This window comes from Heterodontus francisci, chromosome 8 (assembly GCF_036365525.1).
Source record: "Heterodontus francisci isolate sHetFra1 chromosome 8, sHetFra1.hap1, whole genome shotgun sequence".
Taxonomy (NCBI): domain Eukaryota; kingdom Metazoa; phylum Chordata; class Chondrichthyes; order Heterodontiformes; family Heterodontidae; genus Heterodontus; species Heterodontus francisci.
In genome coordinates, this window is record NC_090378.1 from 33248222 (window position 1) to 33266069 (window position 17848).

General features: G+C 40.9%; 1 protein-coding gene across 8 annotated transcripts in view; it reads left to right on the forward strand.

The window, feature by feature from the left end:
• The window catches only part of ptprfa (protein tyrosine phosphatase receptor type Fa), a 634875-nt gene that overhangs the window by 583187 nt on the left and 33840 nt on the right, over positions 1 to 17848 (forward strand). For all 8 annotated transcript variants that reach the window (XM_068036905.1, XM_068036906.1, XM_068036908.1 and 5 more), the window contains 3 exons: positions 1646 to 1800; positions 8676 to 8961; positions 12772 to 12950. In XM_068036905.1, the coding sequence (XP_067893006.1) occupies positions 1646 to 1800; positions 8676 to 8961; positions 12772 to 12950 (620 nt within the window). The remainder of the gene's footprint in view (positions 1 to 1645; positions 1801 to 8675; positions 8962 to 12771; positions 12951 to 17848) is intronic.

Below are 17848 nucleotides of genomic sequence, written 5' to 3' on the forward strand. Positions count from 1 at the left end.
CAGCAGGTCTGGCAGCATCTGTGGAAAGAGAAGCAGAGTTAACGTTTCGGGTCAGTGACCCTTCTTCGGAACTGACAAATATTAGAAAAGTCACAGATTATAAACAAGTGAGGTGGGGGTTGGGCAAGAGATAGCAATGAAGGTGAACAAGGTAAAAGAGACAAACGAAAATCCCATCGGAGAGAGGAGCAGAACTTCTTCAAGGTAGGCATTCCTGGAAGAGAAGTGGCAGTGAATTAAACACTAAAATAAAAGCAAAATACTGCGGATGCTGGAAATCTGAAACAAAAACAAGAAATGCTGGATTCACTCAGCAGGTCTGGCAAGTTGTTAGGTAAATTGGCCATTATAAATTGCCCCTAGTATAGGTAGGTGGTAGGGGAATATAGGGACAGGTGAGGATGTGGTAAGAATATGGGATTAGTGTAGGATTAGTATAAATGGGTGGTTAATGGTCGGCACAGACTCGGTGGGCCGAAGGGCCTGTTTCAGTGCTGTATCTCTAAATCTAAAATCTAAATTCAGGGAGACTTAGGTGTACTGGTACAAAGAACACAGAAGGTTAGCATGGAGGTAGAACAAGCAATTAGGAAGGTAAATGGCACAGTGGCCTTTATTGCAAGGGAATTGGAATACAAAAATTGCTGTAAATGTCTAGGGTTTTGGTAAGACCACACCTGGAGGACTGTGCATAGTTTTCTTCTCCATACTTAAGGAGGGATCTACTTGCATTGGTAGTAGTACAGTGAAGGTTTACTAGCTTGGTTCCTAAGATGAGAAGCTGAGTAAATTGGGTCTGTACTCTCTGGAGTTTAGAAGAATGAGGTAATCTAATTGAAACATACAAGATTCTGAAGGAACTTAGCTGGGCTAGACAGTGAGGGGTTGTTTCCCCTGGCTGGGGAATTCAGAACACAGGGGGCACTGTCTCAGGATAAGGGGTCGATCATTTAGGACTGAGATGAGAAATTTCTTCATTCAGAGGGTTGTGAATCTTTGGAATTGTCTACCCCAGAGGGTTGTAGATACTCCATCATTGCATATATTTAAGGCTGAGATAGACTGATTTTTGGCCTCTCAGGGAATCGAGCAAAATGAGGAGTCTGCGGGAAAGTGGATCTGAGGCAGAAGATCAACCATGATCATATTGAATGGTGGAACAAGTTCGAGGAGATGTATGGGCTACTCTTGCTCCTATTTCTTATGTTCTTGGGTCTTTTTTTGTGATTCAGGCAGTGGGAGAAGACACATGAGATGACAAGGTCAAGGGGAAGGCTGTGAATATGGTTCGGAGAGTTTATATGGAGTTAGATTGAATTTAATATGGATAGGAGTGATTCTATGGAGTTTATATTAAAGTGAAATTGAAAATCAGCCAAGGAGAAGATTACAGTGGATATTCTAGATTTCTCATCACCGAAGGACCAGCAGTAGATGCATCTCACTAATTCAGTTCTCTTGCCATCCAAAACTGCCCTCCTTATCTTTGTCTTAAGGCACTGCACCTTGAGAACGATGTTAAATAGTGTTAGTTAGAGATCCTGACCATCGGATAAAATCCACTTTATATAGCCTTACACCATATGTACATACTTTTAGACAGATTCAATCACAAGTCAGCTTAGAAATGTTCTTTTCTCAACAGAATGGCTCAAGTGAGAAGCGGGAAGTGCGTCAGTTCCAGTTCATGGCTTGGCCAGACCACGGCGTTCCAGAATACCCTACTCCAATATTGGCCTTCCTAAGGAGAGTTAAAGCATGCAATCCCCCAGATGCTGGTCCTATGGTAGTTCACTGCAGGTACGTGCCGTTGAAACAGTTCTAGAACTGAAATGATACACAGACAATTATTACAAAATGAGTTGAATAATTTGAACATTCATGCATGATCTTGAGTTTAACTATATTGGATGTGCCAGCCATTTGACTTGCAGCCTTCTGGGAGCCTTGTCAGCATTTTCTGACAAAAAAATCAGCCCTAGCCTTACTCCTGTCATCGCACCAGGCTTTCCCTGTAGCGTTACTCCAAGCTCTTAATGGTTGAGGGATATCAAAAATAGGAGTAAATAGGACCTAGAATTTATGATTTATGTAAGCTGCAATCCCAGTCATTGAGTCTTGAAGCGGCACTGAGAGGAGACTGAGATCGAGTCCAATACATTAGCTGTCGGACCGATCAGTTAGCAGAATGTGGATGTCAGCCCAGGATGCCGTGCAGTGAAGGGAAATGGATGGCAGTAGAGGAAAGAGAAAACGGGACGGTAATAGAAAAAAACAGATGTTAATAAAAGGATTGGGAGAAAGGGGCCAGAGGCAGCGGGTATTGCTTTGGGATGGGGGATCAACTGTGAGGTGGGAGATGCAGGCGGGTGGTGTGCGGCAAGAGGGAGTCTCTGTGAAAGGGTAAGAAGCTCAATGGGATGCTGTGTCTTTGTGAACTGGGTCCAGATGGGGTAAAGTGAAAATCCGGTTTTATCGATTGAAAATCCAAATATTACTTCGGTGCTTAATCTTAAAAGAAAAGACCATCAGTTGACAAATGAAAAAGTGAATAAATGTTCACCATTGCCAATGCACCACCAGTTTTGTGCTTCCGATATTTGATTTTCTCACCACCCTTTCATGTATTTGAGTTTTTTTCCTCCAATGGGGCGGCACAGTGGCGCAGTGGTTAGCACCGCAGCCTCACAGCTCCAGTGACCCGGGTTCAATTCTGGGTACTGCCTGTGTGGAGTTTGCAAGTTCTCCCTGTGTCTGCGTGGGTTTTCTCCGGGTGCTCCGGTTTCCTCCCACAAGCCAAAAGACTTGCAGGTTGATAGGTAAATTGGCCATTATAAATTGTCACCAGTATAGGTAGGTGGTAGGGAAATATAGGGACAGGTGGGGATGTTTGGTAGGAATATGGGATTAGTGTAGGATTAGTATAAATGGGTGGTTGATGGTCGGCACAGACTCGGTGGGCCGAAGGGCCTGTTTCAGTGCTGTATCTCTAATCTAATCTAATCTAAATCTAAATAAAGAGAACATTGTATATACTCACAGCATAAGTTACAAAATCCATGTATCTATTTGCTCAGGCATTCTTAAATTGGAATGTAGATTTATGGGAAAAAGCTTTGAAGAGACTCTTTTATTGAGAATCTGTTTGGTCCATGTACTGTGGTTATTTCCATGTCACAACCTTAATTTTACAAGCCACTTGATCTCCTTAGTAAATTTTTTGATCTGCAGTGATATTGTACATATTAATGTCCACTAAATATGTAATTCAGCTATGTAATACAACTTACTTTTATTTTTAAATTTACTAAGATGTTCTATGGGTGCAGTGAGATAAAAGAATCACTGCTTATTCCCCACACAGCAAGTATCAGAGCTCAATCGGAGGGGCAGTACCAAGTGAAAATAAAATTAGTGTTTACTCAGGGGGGGGTGGAGAAATAACAATTTATTCAGGACAGTGCTTTTGCATCAGTTCCAAAGTAGAGCCCCGGAACCAGGCTGCCTTCCTTTATAGCCAAGAAATGGTCCAGAACAGGAAGTAGGCTAGAAATGGTGCCTAAACAAAACTGAAGACTAGCAAGCTGGGGAAAATTATACCGTATCCTTCCTTGTTTTGAGCTCTAAAGGACAGTTGCTTAAAAATATTTGGTTCTGTAGTATTTTACTTACTACAAAAAATTTGAAATTCATAGTAATGGAGATAAGAATTATTAATATGCCATTGAGTGGTTTGTATAGTTTAAAAAGCAGGAAATGCTGGAAATAGATGGCACAAAACTACTAGCCCTTGGAGATCTGAAAAATGAATAGCTAGATTAACATTCCCATTAGGTAAGCATTTCAGGCAGAGTCCCTTTCTTAAAACAAAGGACATGCATTTATATATTTTTCATTCATTCTGGGAAAATGGACATTGCTGGCAAAGCTGGCATCTACTGCCCATCCCTAGCGCCCCTTGAGAAAGTGGTGGTGGACCTGCTTCTTAAACTTCTGGAGTCCTTGTGAAGGTATTCCTACAATGTTAGGTAGGGATTGCAGTGTTTTGCCTCAAAAATAATGTGCCCAAGTAAGGATACTGTTCCCATGCATCTGCTGCCATTGTCTTTCTAAGTGGTGGAGTTTGGGAGGTGCTGCCAAAGACACAAGACAGTTGCCACAGAATGCCCAGTAGACATGGCATTTATGTGGCTTGTCCAGTTGAATTTCTGGTCAATGGTGACCCAAAGGATGTTATTGGGTAGGTCATTAAATGTCAAGGGGTGATGATTCGGCTTTCTCGTTGCAGATGGGCATTGCCTAGCACTTGTCAAGCATGCATGCCACTTAATCAGGCCAAGGCTGGATTTTGTCCAGGCCTTGCTGCATGGAGTACTTTGTTGTCTGAGGAATTGCAAATGGGACTGTCCAACCCCACTTCTGACCTCATTGATAAATAGAGCTGAAGATAGATGGGCCTAGGACACTGCTGCAACCATGGCACAATCTTCCTTTTGGCTAGGTATGACTGCAGCTACGAGAGAGTTTTTCCTGATCCCCATTGACTTCAGTTTTACTAGGGTTCCTTGGTTCCACACTCAGTTCAATGTTGCCTTGATGTCAAGGGCAGTCACTCTTAGCTCATCTCTGGAATTCAGTATGTTTATTCATCTTGAACCAAGGCTGTAAAGAAATCTGGAGCCAAGAGGTCCTGATGGAACCCAAACTGAGAATCAGTGAGCATGTTATTGGTGAGTAAGTGCCACTTGATAGCACTGTGGACAAGTCCTCCCTTTGCTGATGATTGGGAGTAGGCTGATAGGGTAGTAATTGGCCAAAATAAAACCAAAAAAGTGCTGGAAATGCTCAGCACGTCTGGCAGCATCTGTGGAGAGAGAAGCAAAGTTAATGTTTCAGGTCAGTGAAACGTTAATTTTGCTTTTGTCTCCACAGATGCTGCCAGACCTGCTGAGTATTTCCAGCACTTATTTGGTTTTATTTCAGATTTCCAGCATCTGCAGTATTTTGCTTTTATGGTAATTGGCCGAGTTGGATTTGTGGACAGAACATACCTGGGAATTTTTCAACTTTGCTGGTAGATGCCAGTGTTGTAGCTCTACTGGAACAGCTTGGCCAGAAGCTCGGTTAATTCTATTGCACAAGTCATCAGCACTACAACCGAGATGCTGTTGGGACCCTTAGCTTTTACTGTGTCCAATGCACTCAGCTGTTTCTTGATATCGTGGCATGAATTATCATACTTAACACATGTGCAGGATGTCCCAAAACACTTCACACCCAACTAAGTACCTTAGAAATCTTAACATTCTTAGGTGTGTGTCAGCTTTGTGTCACTCTGTGGTTACCCTCTTCCCTCTGAATCAGAAGGTTGTGGGTTCAAGTCCCACTCCAGGCACTTGAGCACTAAGTTTACGCTGGCACTCTAGTACAGTACTGAGGGATTGCTGCACTGTCAGAGGTGCCTTTCAGGTGAGACATTAAACTGAGGCCCGTCTGCCCTCTCCAGTGGTTGTAAAAGCACTCCATGGTACTATTTTGAAGAAGAGCAGGGGAGTTATCCCATTTGTCCTGACCAATAGTTATCTCTCAACCAACAACAAATTATCTGGTCATTTATCTTAATGCTATTTGTGGGACCTAGTGGGACAAATTGGCTGCTGTGTTCCCTACATTGCAACAGTGACTACACTTCAAAAATATTAAATTGGCTATAAAGTGTTTGGGACATCTTGAGATTGTAAAAAGTGCTCTATAAATGCAATGCTTTTTTCTTCTTTTCTGTGGGTATGCACGAAAGCCAATTCATGCACGGTAAGATCCCCCAAAAGGTAACTGGGATAGTTTTAGTGTGAAAGGAATTGAGGGAGCTGAATTCTTGAGGTGCATCCAGGAGAACTTTTTTGGCCAGTATGTAGCAAGTCCAACAAGAGAGGGCACAGTTTTAGACTTGGTTTTAGAAAATGAAGATGGGCAGGTGGAAGGAGTGGCAGTGGGAGAGCATTTTGGTGGTAGTGATCATAATTCAGTCAGTTTTAACATAATTATGGAAAAGGACAAGGATAGATAGGAGTTAGAGTTCTGAATTGGGGCAAGGCCAATTTTACTAAGCTGTGGAGTGATTTAGCGAAAATGGACTGGAAACAGCTACTTGAAGGTAAATCAGTGTTAGAACAGTGGGAGGCATTCAAAGGGGAGATTCAAGGGATTCAGAGTAAACATGTTCCCACAAAGAAAAAGGCTGGGATGGCCAAATCTAGAGACCCATGGATGTCAAGGAGGTTACAGGGTAAGATACGGCAGAAAAGAAAAGCTTCTGCCCGACACTGAGAACTCAATACAACAGAAATCCGAGAGGAGTATAGAAAGTGGAGGGTTGAAATTAGGAAAGCAAAGAGAGGGCATGAAAGTATATTGGCAAGCAAAATCAAGGTGAACCCAAAGATGTTTTATCAATACATTAAAAGTAAGACTAAGGAAAGAGTAGGGCCCATAAAAGGCCAAAAAGGTAACCTATGTGTAGGAGCAGAAGATGTTGGTATTGTTCTTAATGAATACTTTGCGTCTGTCTTCACAAAAGAGGCAGACGATGCAGATATTGTAGTTAAGGAAGAGGGGTGTGAAGTATTAGACATGATCAGCATAGGGAACGAGGATGTATTAATGGGATTAGCATCCTTGAAAGTTGATAAATCACCAGGGCCAGATGAAATGTACCCCAGGCTGTTAAAAGAAGCAAGAGAGGAAATAGCGGAATGTCTGACTATCATTTTCCAGTCCTCACTGGATACAGGTGTGGTATTGGAGGACTGCTAATGTTGTACCTCTGCTTAAAAAGGGAGCGAGGGAAAGACCAAATAATTACAGGCCAGTCAGTCTAACCTTGGTAGTGGGAAAATTATTGGACTCTATTCTGAGAGACAGGATAAACTGTCACTTAGAAAGGCACAGATTAATCAAGGATAGTCAGCAAGGATTTGTTAAGGGATGATCTCGTCTGACCAACTTGTTGGAATTTTTTGGAGAAGTAACAAGGAAGATAGATGAGGCTAGTGCAGTTGATGTGGTCTTCATGGATTTTAGCAAGGCTTTTGACAAGGTCCCACATGGCAGACAGGTTAAAAAAATAAAATCCTATTGGATCCTGGGAAATGCAGCAAGATGGATACAATATTGGCTCAGTGGTGTTTTTATGACTGGAGGACTGTTTCCATTGGCATTCCACAGGGCTCAGTACTGGGTCCCCTGCTTTTTGTGGTGTATATTAACGATTTGGACATAAATGTGGGGGGCATGATCAAGAAGTTTGCAGACGATACAAAGATTGGCCATGTGGTAGATAGTGAGGAGGGTAGCTGTAGGCTGCAGGAAGATATTGATGGTCTCATCAGATGGGCAAATGGAATTCAACTTGCAGAAGTGTGCAGTGATGCATTTGGGGAGGTCAAACACGGCAAAAGAATACACGATTAATGGGAAAATACTGAGATGTGTAGAGGAAGTGAGGGACTTTGGAGTAAATGTCCACAGGTCCCTGAAGGTAGCAGGACATGTTGGTAAGGTGGGTATGGAATCTGACCTGAAACGTTAACTCTGCTTCTCTCTCCCCAGATGCTGCCAGACCTGCTGAGTATTTCCAGCATTTCTTGTTTGTGTTTCAGATTTCCAGCATTTGCAGTATTTTGTTTTTTCCTTTCCTTTATTAGCTGTCGTATAGAATATAAGAGCAGGGAGGTTATGCTCGAACTGTATAAATCATTGGTTAGGTCACAACTTGAGTACTGTGTGCAGTTCTGGTCACCTCATTACTGAAAGGATGTAATTGCACTAGAGAGGGTATAGAGGAGATTTACGAGGATGTTGCCGGATCTGGAAAAATGCAGCTATGAGGAAAGATTGGATAGGCTGGGGTTGGAAGAGAGATGGCTGGGGTTGGAAGAGAGATGGCTGAGGGGAGATCTGATTGAAATGTACAAAATTTTGAGGTGCCTGGATAGAGTGGTTGTGAAGAAACTATTTATCTTAGAGAGAGGTCAGTGACTAGGGGACATGGATTTAAAGTGATTGGTAGAAAGATTAGAGGGGAGATGAGGACAGGTTTTTTCACCCAGAGGGTGGTGTGGGTCTGGAACTCACTGCCTGAAAGGGTAGTTGAGGCAGAAACCCTCAACTCATTCAAAAGAAGTCTGGATATGCACCTCAAGTGCTGTAATCTGCAGGGCTACAGACCAAATGCTGGAAAGTGGGATTAGAATGGTGGATTGTTTTTCGGCTGGGACATTCTATGTAACAAGGTAAATGAATAGTTACTCTGTTTTAGTGATGGTGGTTGAGGTAAATGTTGCCTTGCACATTAGGAAAGCTCCAACCCAACAAGCAGACAGGGCTCAATTTAACATTTCAGTCAAAAGGCATTATATCTAACATTGCAGTACTCCCTCATTACTGGACTGAAGGAGTCAGCCTAGATTTTGTGCTCAAATCTCTGGAGTGAGGCTTGAACACATGACCTCCTTAGAGGTTAGAGTGTTGCCTCCAAGCCAAGGCTGGCATCTAAAGTACTGTTGCAGTTCTTTTTGTTTGTTTTTTCGGAGGTTGACCTTCCAAGGAATAAGAGCAACCATACTTGCTGTGGGTGATTTAATATTTCATGGTGACTGTGCTTTCCTTCTGCACAGTGCTGGCGTGGGGCGAACTGGCTGCTTTGTTGTGATCGATGCCATGCTGGAACGAATTAAACATGAGAAGACAGTTGATATCTATGGTCATGTCACCTGCATGAGAGCACAGCGAAATTACATGGTGCAGACCGAAGATCAGTATATCTTCATTCACGAGGCCCTCCTTGAGGCAGCAACATGTGGAAACACAGAAGTTCCAGCAAGAAATCTCTTTGCCCACATACAGAAACTCACCCAGGTTCCACCAGCAGAGACTGTTTCAGCCATGGAGCTGGAATTCAAGGTTAGTGCTGCAGCCAACATGTTTCATACATTGGCGTTATATTTAGTGTGGTCCCTTTAAGGAGCCATTCAGCTTATCTTGACAGAAACCATTAAAATACATTGAAATATTATATGAGTGATATTTTCTAATCTGCATCCCTTTGCTTCCCTTTCTCACTTCACTTCTAGTGCTTGAGTTGGAACTGGCTTGGTGTTGATTCATTTATTCTAAGATATTTCCTCTCCAGCTCCTTTCTTTGCATGTCTCTGTAGTAACATGGCTGAGAACAAGAAAGAGTGGATAATTGAACCTGGACCCTACACACTACATGCTTGTCAGTCCTGAACATGTTATGCTGCTTTAAATTCAGAAAAAAAACTAGAAAAGCCATACTAACATCTAGAAATATCAGTAGAGAAGGTGATTATTTAATGCCTCTGTTTGTGCTCGATTGGAACAATATCCTCCTTCTGTTTTTCTCTTTTTTTCCCATTTATAATAATTTTATTCATATATTTAATTCTTTTTGAGTTGTAGCAATTGACTCAGCTTACGATTGTGATAATGCATTCCATATTCTGATAACCCTCTCCATGAAAAATGCCTAACCTCCACCTTTGTGCTACGAGTACAAATCCTCAATTTTTGCCCCCTTGTTAGTAATTTGTGAAACACTTAAGATACCCTTGCACTATTTTACATCTCTCTCACATTCATAATTTTTAGCACTTGTAAAGGATTCTCCCATTATTTTCTTTCTGCTCCACTAAATGCAGTCCTAGTTTTTCCAACTCTAGCATCATCCTAGTGAATCTAAAGGTTCTTTTAAATTGGTTTCAGGCAGCTATTTGCACTGTTGGTTCGCAAAGTACAAGTTGTGTGCAGACTGCTGCAAGCTGAATGTAAAATTGCCAAGGATCGGTAATGATTGCAGCCTGGAAGACTTTTTAAGCATAGGGAGATTGGTCCGGATATGAAGGTTCAACTATGTTCAGTAGTCGGTAGCCAATCTAACACAAATGAAAATATATATAATCTTATCGCATGAAAAATTCTCAATGCACAGTTAATTATATTTTGAAAGTCAAATATTTTTATGTAGGCAAAACTATTGGAAAGAGTTGAAAAATGTCATCCTTGCTTAGCACAGTATGTTTCAAAAATATTTTCTTCTGTACATTTAATCATATTTGTTCCTTTTTGAGAAAAAACTTTTGCAAAGTTACACTGCATAAGTAACTGTCAATAAATGTAACAGCACAGCTGAGGGAAGAAAGAGGCTGAATCTAAATATGGGTTGTGTATCTGGGACTTAATGTAAGAGGAAGAAACAAATTCAAAACAAATCATATAAGTTGCTAATAAGGGTTAATAATGCTGTAATGAAAGCTTAGAACAATTTGGAGCGTAGGAGTAATATTGCCTTGATCAATTGTCGAGCAAAAAGCTGAAGAAATCTTTCTTAAGACCAGTTCTTTATTTAAAAGATTACAATGTACTGTGCTATATAACTGTCCCTTCTATATGTAACCAAGACCAAGAAGCAGAAAAGCTATTAAGATAACCGTGAAATCTCAGTGAAACTGGAGTTTGAAAAATGTTCAGTGCATCAAGAATCTTTGACAGCCTGAAGAAAAATTCCTTAAAGCTTTGCAGAAACAGTAACAAAAACTATTTATAATTATTTTCTGTGTTTTATGCTGTTTAAGTATGAAGCATTCCCATTAATGAACTTGCAGAATGGGTGTGCAATTAGAAAATAAACTTCATTATAAACAAACGTAAGGCAATACATTTTGGTAGAAAAGACCACATGCTCCTTCGAAAATACGTGTCTAAAAGGGGTAGAGGAACAGGGGGATCTGGGTACAAATACACAAATCACTAAAAGTAGTGACACAGGTTAAGAAGGGCATTTAAAAATAACAGTGGCATTTATTTCTGAAGGAATAGAATTGAAAAGCAGAGAAGCTATGTTAAACTTGTATAGAACCTTGGTTAGACCACACTTGGAGTACTGTGAACAGATCTGGTTGCAATAGTATACAAAGGATAAAGAGGCATTGGGGAAGGTGCGAAGAAGATTTACTAATATGATTCCGGTGATCAAGCTGGGGCTTTTTTTTCCTGTTTTAAAAAAAAAGAGAAGACTGAGGGCTGACCTGAAAGAGGTTTTTAAGATTATGAAAGGCTTTATAGGGTAGACATAGAGAAAATGTTTACACTTGTGGACAAGACCTGAACTAGGGGCCATAAATATAAGATAGTCACTCATAAATCCAATAGAGATACAGGGCAAACTTCTTTCCCCAGAGTGGTTAGAATGTGGAAATCGCCCACCACAAGGAGTAGTTGAGATAATTGACATAGTTGCATTTAAGGGGAATCTGGATAAACACATGAAGGAGAAAGGAATAGAAGGATCTGTTGTTGGGAGATGATTTGATAAAGAAGGGTGAGAGGAGCATATACACTGGCATGGACTTATTGGGCTGAATTGCCTGTTTCTGAGTTGTAACTATTATGTAATAACTATGTAACACTACCACAGTTAAGTGTTTTTCTCATAGGTGGTCTTGATTAATGATTGAAGAGACTATTCATTAGCGAGAAACCCAAATGTTGAAAAACTTTTACAGATTAAGGTGGCAGCCATTGTCATTGCATACCTACCAACCAAACACTCAGAATAGTGAGTGTTTTTGTGTGTGATAGACCTATATTCAAGGCTGCTTTTGAGTTGTCAGCTTTTTTTTTTGGAGGAGTTGGTCAAGTTTTACAAGTTGTTGTGTATGTTGATGCCTTAAGTGAGCAATCAGGGTGGGGCACATAGCTGCAGATTTATATTCGACTCTAGTTACTGCAGTAGCCTGCAGTTGGAACTTTTGGGGATTAAGTTATCTAAAAGAAAGGAAACAATTGTCTATCTGTATTTTTCATTGAAATAATTACATTGTCCAAATGCTATTGGAAAAACCTAAAATTCTAGAGGTCCTGTTGTGTGAAATTGTATACCTTTACATTCAACATTACAAAAGGCAGTAATGACTATCACCTCCATCATTCCAGTTAACGCACCTTATCACATTCAGTATAATGCGAGAACATGAGATCTCTTTGTTACTTAACATTTTTGTTAAAATTCAGGGTGCCTCTAGAGTGCTGTAATTCAGTTTTGAGATTCAATTAATAATTGATCACTTTTAAGTTTTGCCCTCAAGACTACATTTTCATTTGAACCTTTCATCTGAATTTTCTCTTCCTTCCTGCCATCACTGCTCCCTTGAGAGTCAGTGACTCAAACTAAGATTGCGATGTCCTTCTAGTACTTCACCCAAGAAGCTATTTTTCACGCATCAGCTTGGATAGTGGGTGGTGGTAGCTTATTTTACCGAATAGCCATCACAGTCAGTCTTATTCTCATCTTGCTTTCTTGCATGCATGCATATTTATAAATACACAGGTACAATTCTTAGACCAGTAACTGCTTAGCAATCAGCTGTAGGAACCCTGAATGATGTAGTATTAGCTGAGACTCAACTATCTCAGCATCTGGGATTAAGTCTGGACATTTGATTTCTGCTTCAGTAACTCTATCATAGCATTCTGTAATTCTATGAGCAATAGCCTTATAATTTTAGTCCCAGATACATTGTTGGATTTTTATATCTTTTCCTAGGCTTTTGGGTAATGAGGAATGCTTTGGTAACTCGTATGGAGTATAAACACCCATAGACCAGTTGGGCCCGATGGCCTGTTCCTATGCTGTAAATTCTATGCAACCCCATCCCATTTTTAGGGCTGACCCATTTTATTATTTATTTACAGCGCTTGGCAAACTCCAAAGCACATACCTCACGATTCATCAGTGCCAATCTCCCATGTAACAAGTTTAAGAACCGACTAGTGAACATCATGCCATATGAGTCCACCCGTGTCTGCCTGCAGCCAATCCGAGGGGTTGAGGGCTCTGATTACATCAATGCCAGCTTCATCGATGGATACAGGTACAATATTTTTCCCCTTGTAAAGCTGCAGTGACTATACTGTTACAACTGAGGCTGGAGGAGTGCACTGTCTTTCTCTAGTTCCACTTCTCCACGGGTCACAACATGTGTTTAAATGTTTTACCCAATTACCAATATGGCCAATTATATACTTGATCTATTTTAGTTTCAGAATAAAATCCACCAACCAGGTTTCTTTAATAAACAACAAAATTATTAATTTATTATAAAACAAGACTCATTAAATAAGATGCAAAGTTTATTAACACAGAGGTTGAAATATGATAGTTCCCTTCTAAATTAACCCAACATACACGCGCGCGCACACACACACCGGTTAAAGAGAAAATAAAGACATTTTTTCTGCAGAGATTCACTTCATAAAAAAAAAATACTTTGGCCAAATACTTGGTTAATTCTTGAAGTAAAAAGGATAAGATATGGATACTCTCAGCTGTCCCTTTAATTTGGCATCCAGATACACATAGACGGCTGTCACTGGGATCATTTTAGAGCAATTCTTTACAGGCGATGTTGAGGATTAGTCTAGCAGGCTTTCCAGGAGAATCACTACATCAGGGGTTTCAGCTATCACACTGGATTCTCAGGGTTTCTCAGAGAGGTGGAAAAAGGATGAGCTGGTGGCTTCTCTGTCAGCAGGCTTACTCCCAACTGACCCAAAACAATATCATAAAACAAAACCATTCCTGACCACCATAAATCTTGACATGTCAATTCCCTGGAAACAACTTCCATAGTCAGAAGGCTCCTGCTGTTTACTTAGCTTAAGACATATGACTTCCAGTAGATGTGTTTTTGCACAAAGTCCCAAGTCCTTCCAGTGACCTTTTTTTAAAAAAAAAACCAAGTCCAGCAGCTCCACAGATATTTCCACAGACTTTTAACCACAGGTCCTCAAAAAATATTAAAACATGGAAACACCTTCATGACAATACTTATTCCATACCAAGTGTTCACTATTTTCTATTACCTTCAAAATATCTTTCCTCGTGTAAGAAATAAAGAAGCTACATTTATATAGTGCCTTTTACCTTTTCAAGATGTCCCAAAGTGATTTACAGCTAATGAATCACTTTTCAAGTGTGGCCACTGTTGTAATGTAGGGAATCGCGGCAGCCAATTGTGAGAAGGTCCTACTTTTAGCAATAAGTTTTAATGATTTTGGTTGAGGGGTAAACATTGGGCAGGACATCAGGAGAACTCCCTTTTTGAATAATACTTTGAGATCTTTTACGCCCACCCGAAAGAGCAGATGGAGTCTCTATTTAATGTCTCTTCTGAAAGAAGGCACCACTAACAGTGCAGTATTTCTTCAATATGACACTGGTGTCAGTCTAGCTTCTGTGCTGAAGTTTCTAGGCACACAATCCAACAGCTGAGGATGCTAGAGACTTTTTTTTTAACTTCTAGGATTAAGACACTTAAATACAACAGGGTTGTCCAACATACGGCCAGCGGGCCAGAATCCGGCCCGCCAAATGTTTCGATCCAGCCAGCAGATGTAAACTGTTCCCGGGGCCTTTCCTCATCCTCACCGTGACCGGAGATAAGAAATTTCCCATTGTCGTCATCAAAAGCAAAAGGGGGAGAGAGGGTAAAGAGACAGGGGGGGGAGGGGGGGGGGCAAACAGAGAGATGGAGGACAGAGAACGGGGAACACTGAGTGGGGAATGGGGAACACTGAGCAGGCAACACTGAGTGGGGAGTGTGGAACACTGGAGACACGAATGGGGAGTGAGATAGAGAGAGGGTGGGTGGAGAAGGAGACGGAGAGGGAGACAGACAGACGGGGGGGGCGGGTGGAGAGTGAGTCAAAGAGTCATTTACTTAAGGCACAGAAGGAGGCCATTCTATCCATCGAGTTGGCATTCCACAGGGCTATGCAGTCCCACTCCTTGGCTTGATCCCCGTAGCCCTATAAGTCTATTTCTCTCAGGTGGCCATTCAACTTCCTCTTGACGTCATTGTTCGTCTCCACTTCCACCACTCTTGTGGGCAGCGAATTCCAGGTCATTACCACCCACTGTGTAAAATAAAAAGTGCTTCCTCATATTCACCTTGCATCTTTTGCACAAAACTTTCAATCTGTGTCCCCTAGTCCTCTGGGGGGGGTAGAAGAGAGAAGCACACACACACACAGAGTGAGCGGAGAGAGATCAAGGTCTCTCCTGACAGATGGACATCTATCCAGAATACTTCGCATCGCTACATCAAGTGTTGGGGTAGAGATTGACTACCTATGCAAGCAAGAACAATGCTAGCTATGTAACTAAATCAATATAGTGATGAGAAAGTAAGTCAATAAATTCGTCGTCTCATTTAAAGCTTCTTCACAAAAATGCACATTTGTTGTTGTTTTTATTAGTAAGATAATTTTTTAATGCCTTTATCTTTTGAAATTGCTCACCAGCTCCCCCGGCCGAGCAAAAATCGTAATGTGACCTTCCACCCGAAAAGGTTGGACAACCCTGATATACAAGAATGTATTACTTAGTTGTAAACCATGCAGGCTTAAAGATTTTGAATGGATGAACAAACTGACTCAAGTTTAGGGACGAGGAAAATGCACACTGTGCAAAAACTTTACTAATACTGTCCAATTGTTTTCTGCTTATTTGCAAATGGAGCAATTGTGCCTACCTGACAGAGGTATGGCTCAGGACAATTGCAGCTATTTGCTTTTACTTCTTGTCTGCATTATATGAATGTCGATGTATATTGGCAGGTACAGAAGAAACCAGAGTCAAGCAAGCCAATTTGTTACAATGCAGATATATTGTACAGATATATTAGCTGTACCTTCATAACCCAGTCTCAGTTCTGTAGTTATCAATATTATGCTGTGTTGGAAATGTTTGCATAATTTCAGAACCACAGAGAGATATAGAGTAAATCAAAGGAAGCATTCATCCAAGTGTCAGATAAATTGACAAAGAAAACCGAAAACATAACAACCGAGAGTTCCATACTGGATTCCTGTACTGTTTAGCGTGTGTTATTATTTTTAGCTGTATTCACTGTTCCAATGCTCTGCAACAATATGGTTCTTTCCTGAACTAAGCTACATAAATCTTATGTTACATCTTTTTGAATTATTTATTAAAGTTGTGCAATTTCAGCTCCCAAATACAAGGTTAATCCATTTGATATGAAGTTTAATTTCTTGAGTAACTAGTCTTGATATCAGAGCCTTAGTTACATCTTTTACAAAAATTAGGTATGCTACAACTACTTTAATTATTTTGAATATTACAGAAACTTACCTAAAGCCAGGTTATGATAATTTGAAGTCCCTACCTTGTGAAGCAAATTAATTATGCACCATTAACAGGAAGGAGAATTACTGCTGAGGGTGATGTTGGTCAGACAGGAGTGCCTTTTGTAGAGCACTGGCTCCATCTGGTGGCGTAGTGTGATTTTGAACCAAGTAAACTTTTGTAATGTCTTCAGGCCAACATATCAAATCACAGAATGGCTACAGCACAGAAGGAGGCCATTCGGCATGTTGTGTCTGGGCTGGCTCTCCAAAGGAGCAATTTACCTAGTGCCATTCCCTCACTTTCTCCCCGTAGCCCTGCACGTTCTTCCTTTTCAGGTAACAATCCAATTCCCTCTTGAATGTCTAGATTGAACATGCCTGCACCACACTGTCAGGCAGTGCATTCCAGACCCTAATCACTCACTGTGTGGAAAGGTTTTTCCTCATGTCACCATTGCTTCTTTTGCCAATTACCTTAAATCTCTGCCCTCTTGTTCTCAATCCTTCCACCAATGGGAACAGTTTCTCCCTATCTATTCTGTCCTGACCCCATGTGATTTTGAATACCTCTATCAAATCTCCCCTCAACATTCACTTCTCCAAGGACAACAGACCCAACTTCTCCAATCTATCCACGTGACTGAAGTTCCTCATCCTGGAACCATTCTCGTGAATCCTTTCTGCACTTTATTGAATGCCTTCACATCTTTCCTAAAATTTGGTGCCCAGAATTGGACTCAAGACTCCAGTTGAGGCCGAACCAGTGTTTTATACAACTTTAACATAACTTCCTTGCTTTTGTACTCTATGCCCCTATTAATAAAGCTAGGATGCTGTATGTTTTCCTAGTGGTTAATAAAGCCACTCCCTCAACCTGTGTTGCCACCTTCAATAATTTGTGCACAGATACACCCAGGTTCCTCTGCTCCTGCACCCCCTTTAACATTGTATCCTTTATTTTATATTGTCTCTCAGTGTTCTTCCTACCAAAATGAATCACTTCACACTTCTCTGCATTAACTTTCATGTGCCACTTGTCCCCCTATTCCACCAGCTTGTCTATGTCCTTTTGAAGTTCTATACTATCCTCCTCACAGTTCAAAATGCTCCCAAGTTTCAAATCATCTGCAAATTTTAAAATTATGCCCTATACACCAAGTTCTAGGTCATTAATATATATCAGGAACATCAGGGATCTTAACACCGACCCCTGGGGAACTCCACTATAAACCTTCCTCCAGTCAGAAAACAACCATTAACCACAATTTTCTGTTTCCTGTCACTCATCCAATTTCATATCCATGTTGTTACTGTCCCTTTTATTCCATGATCTATAGCTTTGCTCACAAGTCTGTTGTGCGGCCCTTTATTAAATGCCTTTTGGAAGTCCATGTACGCCACATCGACTGTGTTACCCTAATCAATCCTCTCTGTTGCCTCATCAAAAAAACTCCAGCAAGTTAGTCAAACACGATTTGCTTTGAAAATCCGTGCTGGCTTTCCTTAATTAACCCGCATTTGTCCAAGTGACTATGAATTATGTCCTGAATTATCATTTCTAGAAGTTTCCCCACCACTGAAGTTAAACTGACTGGCTTGTTGTTGCTGGGCTTATCTT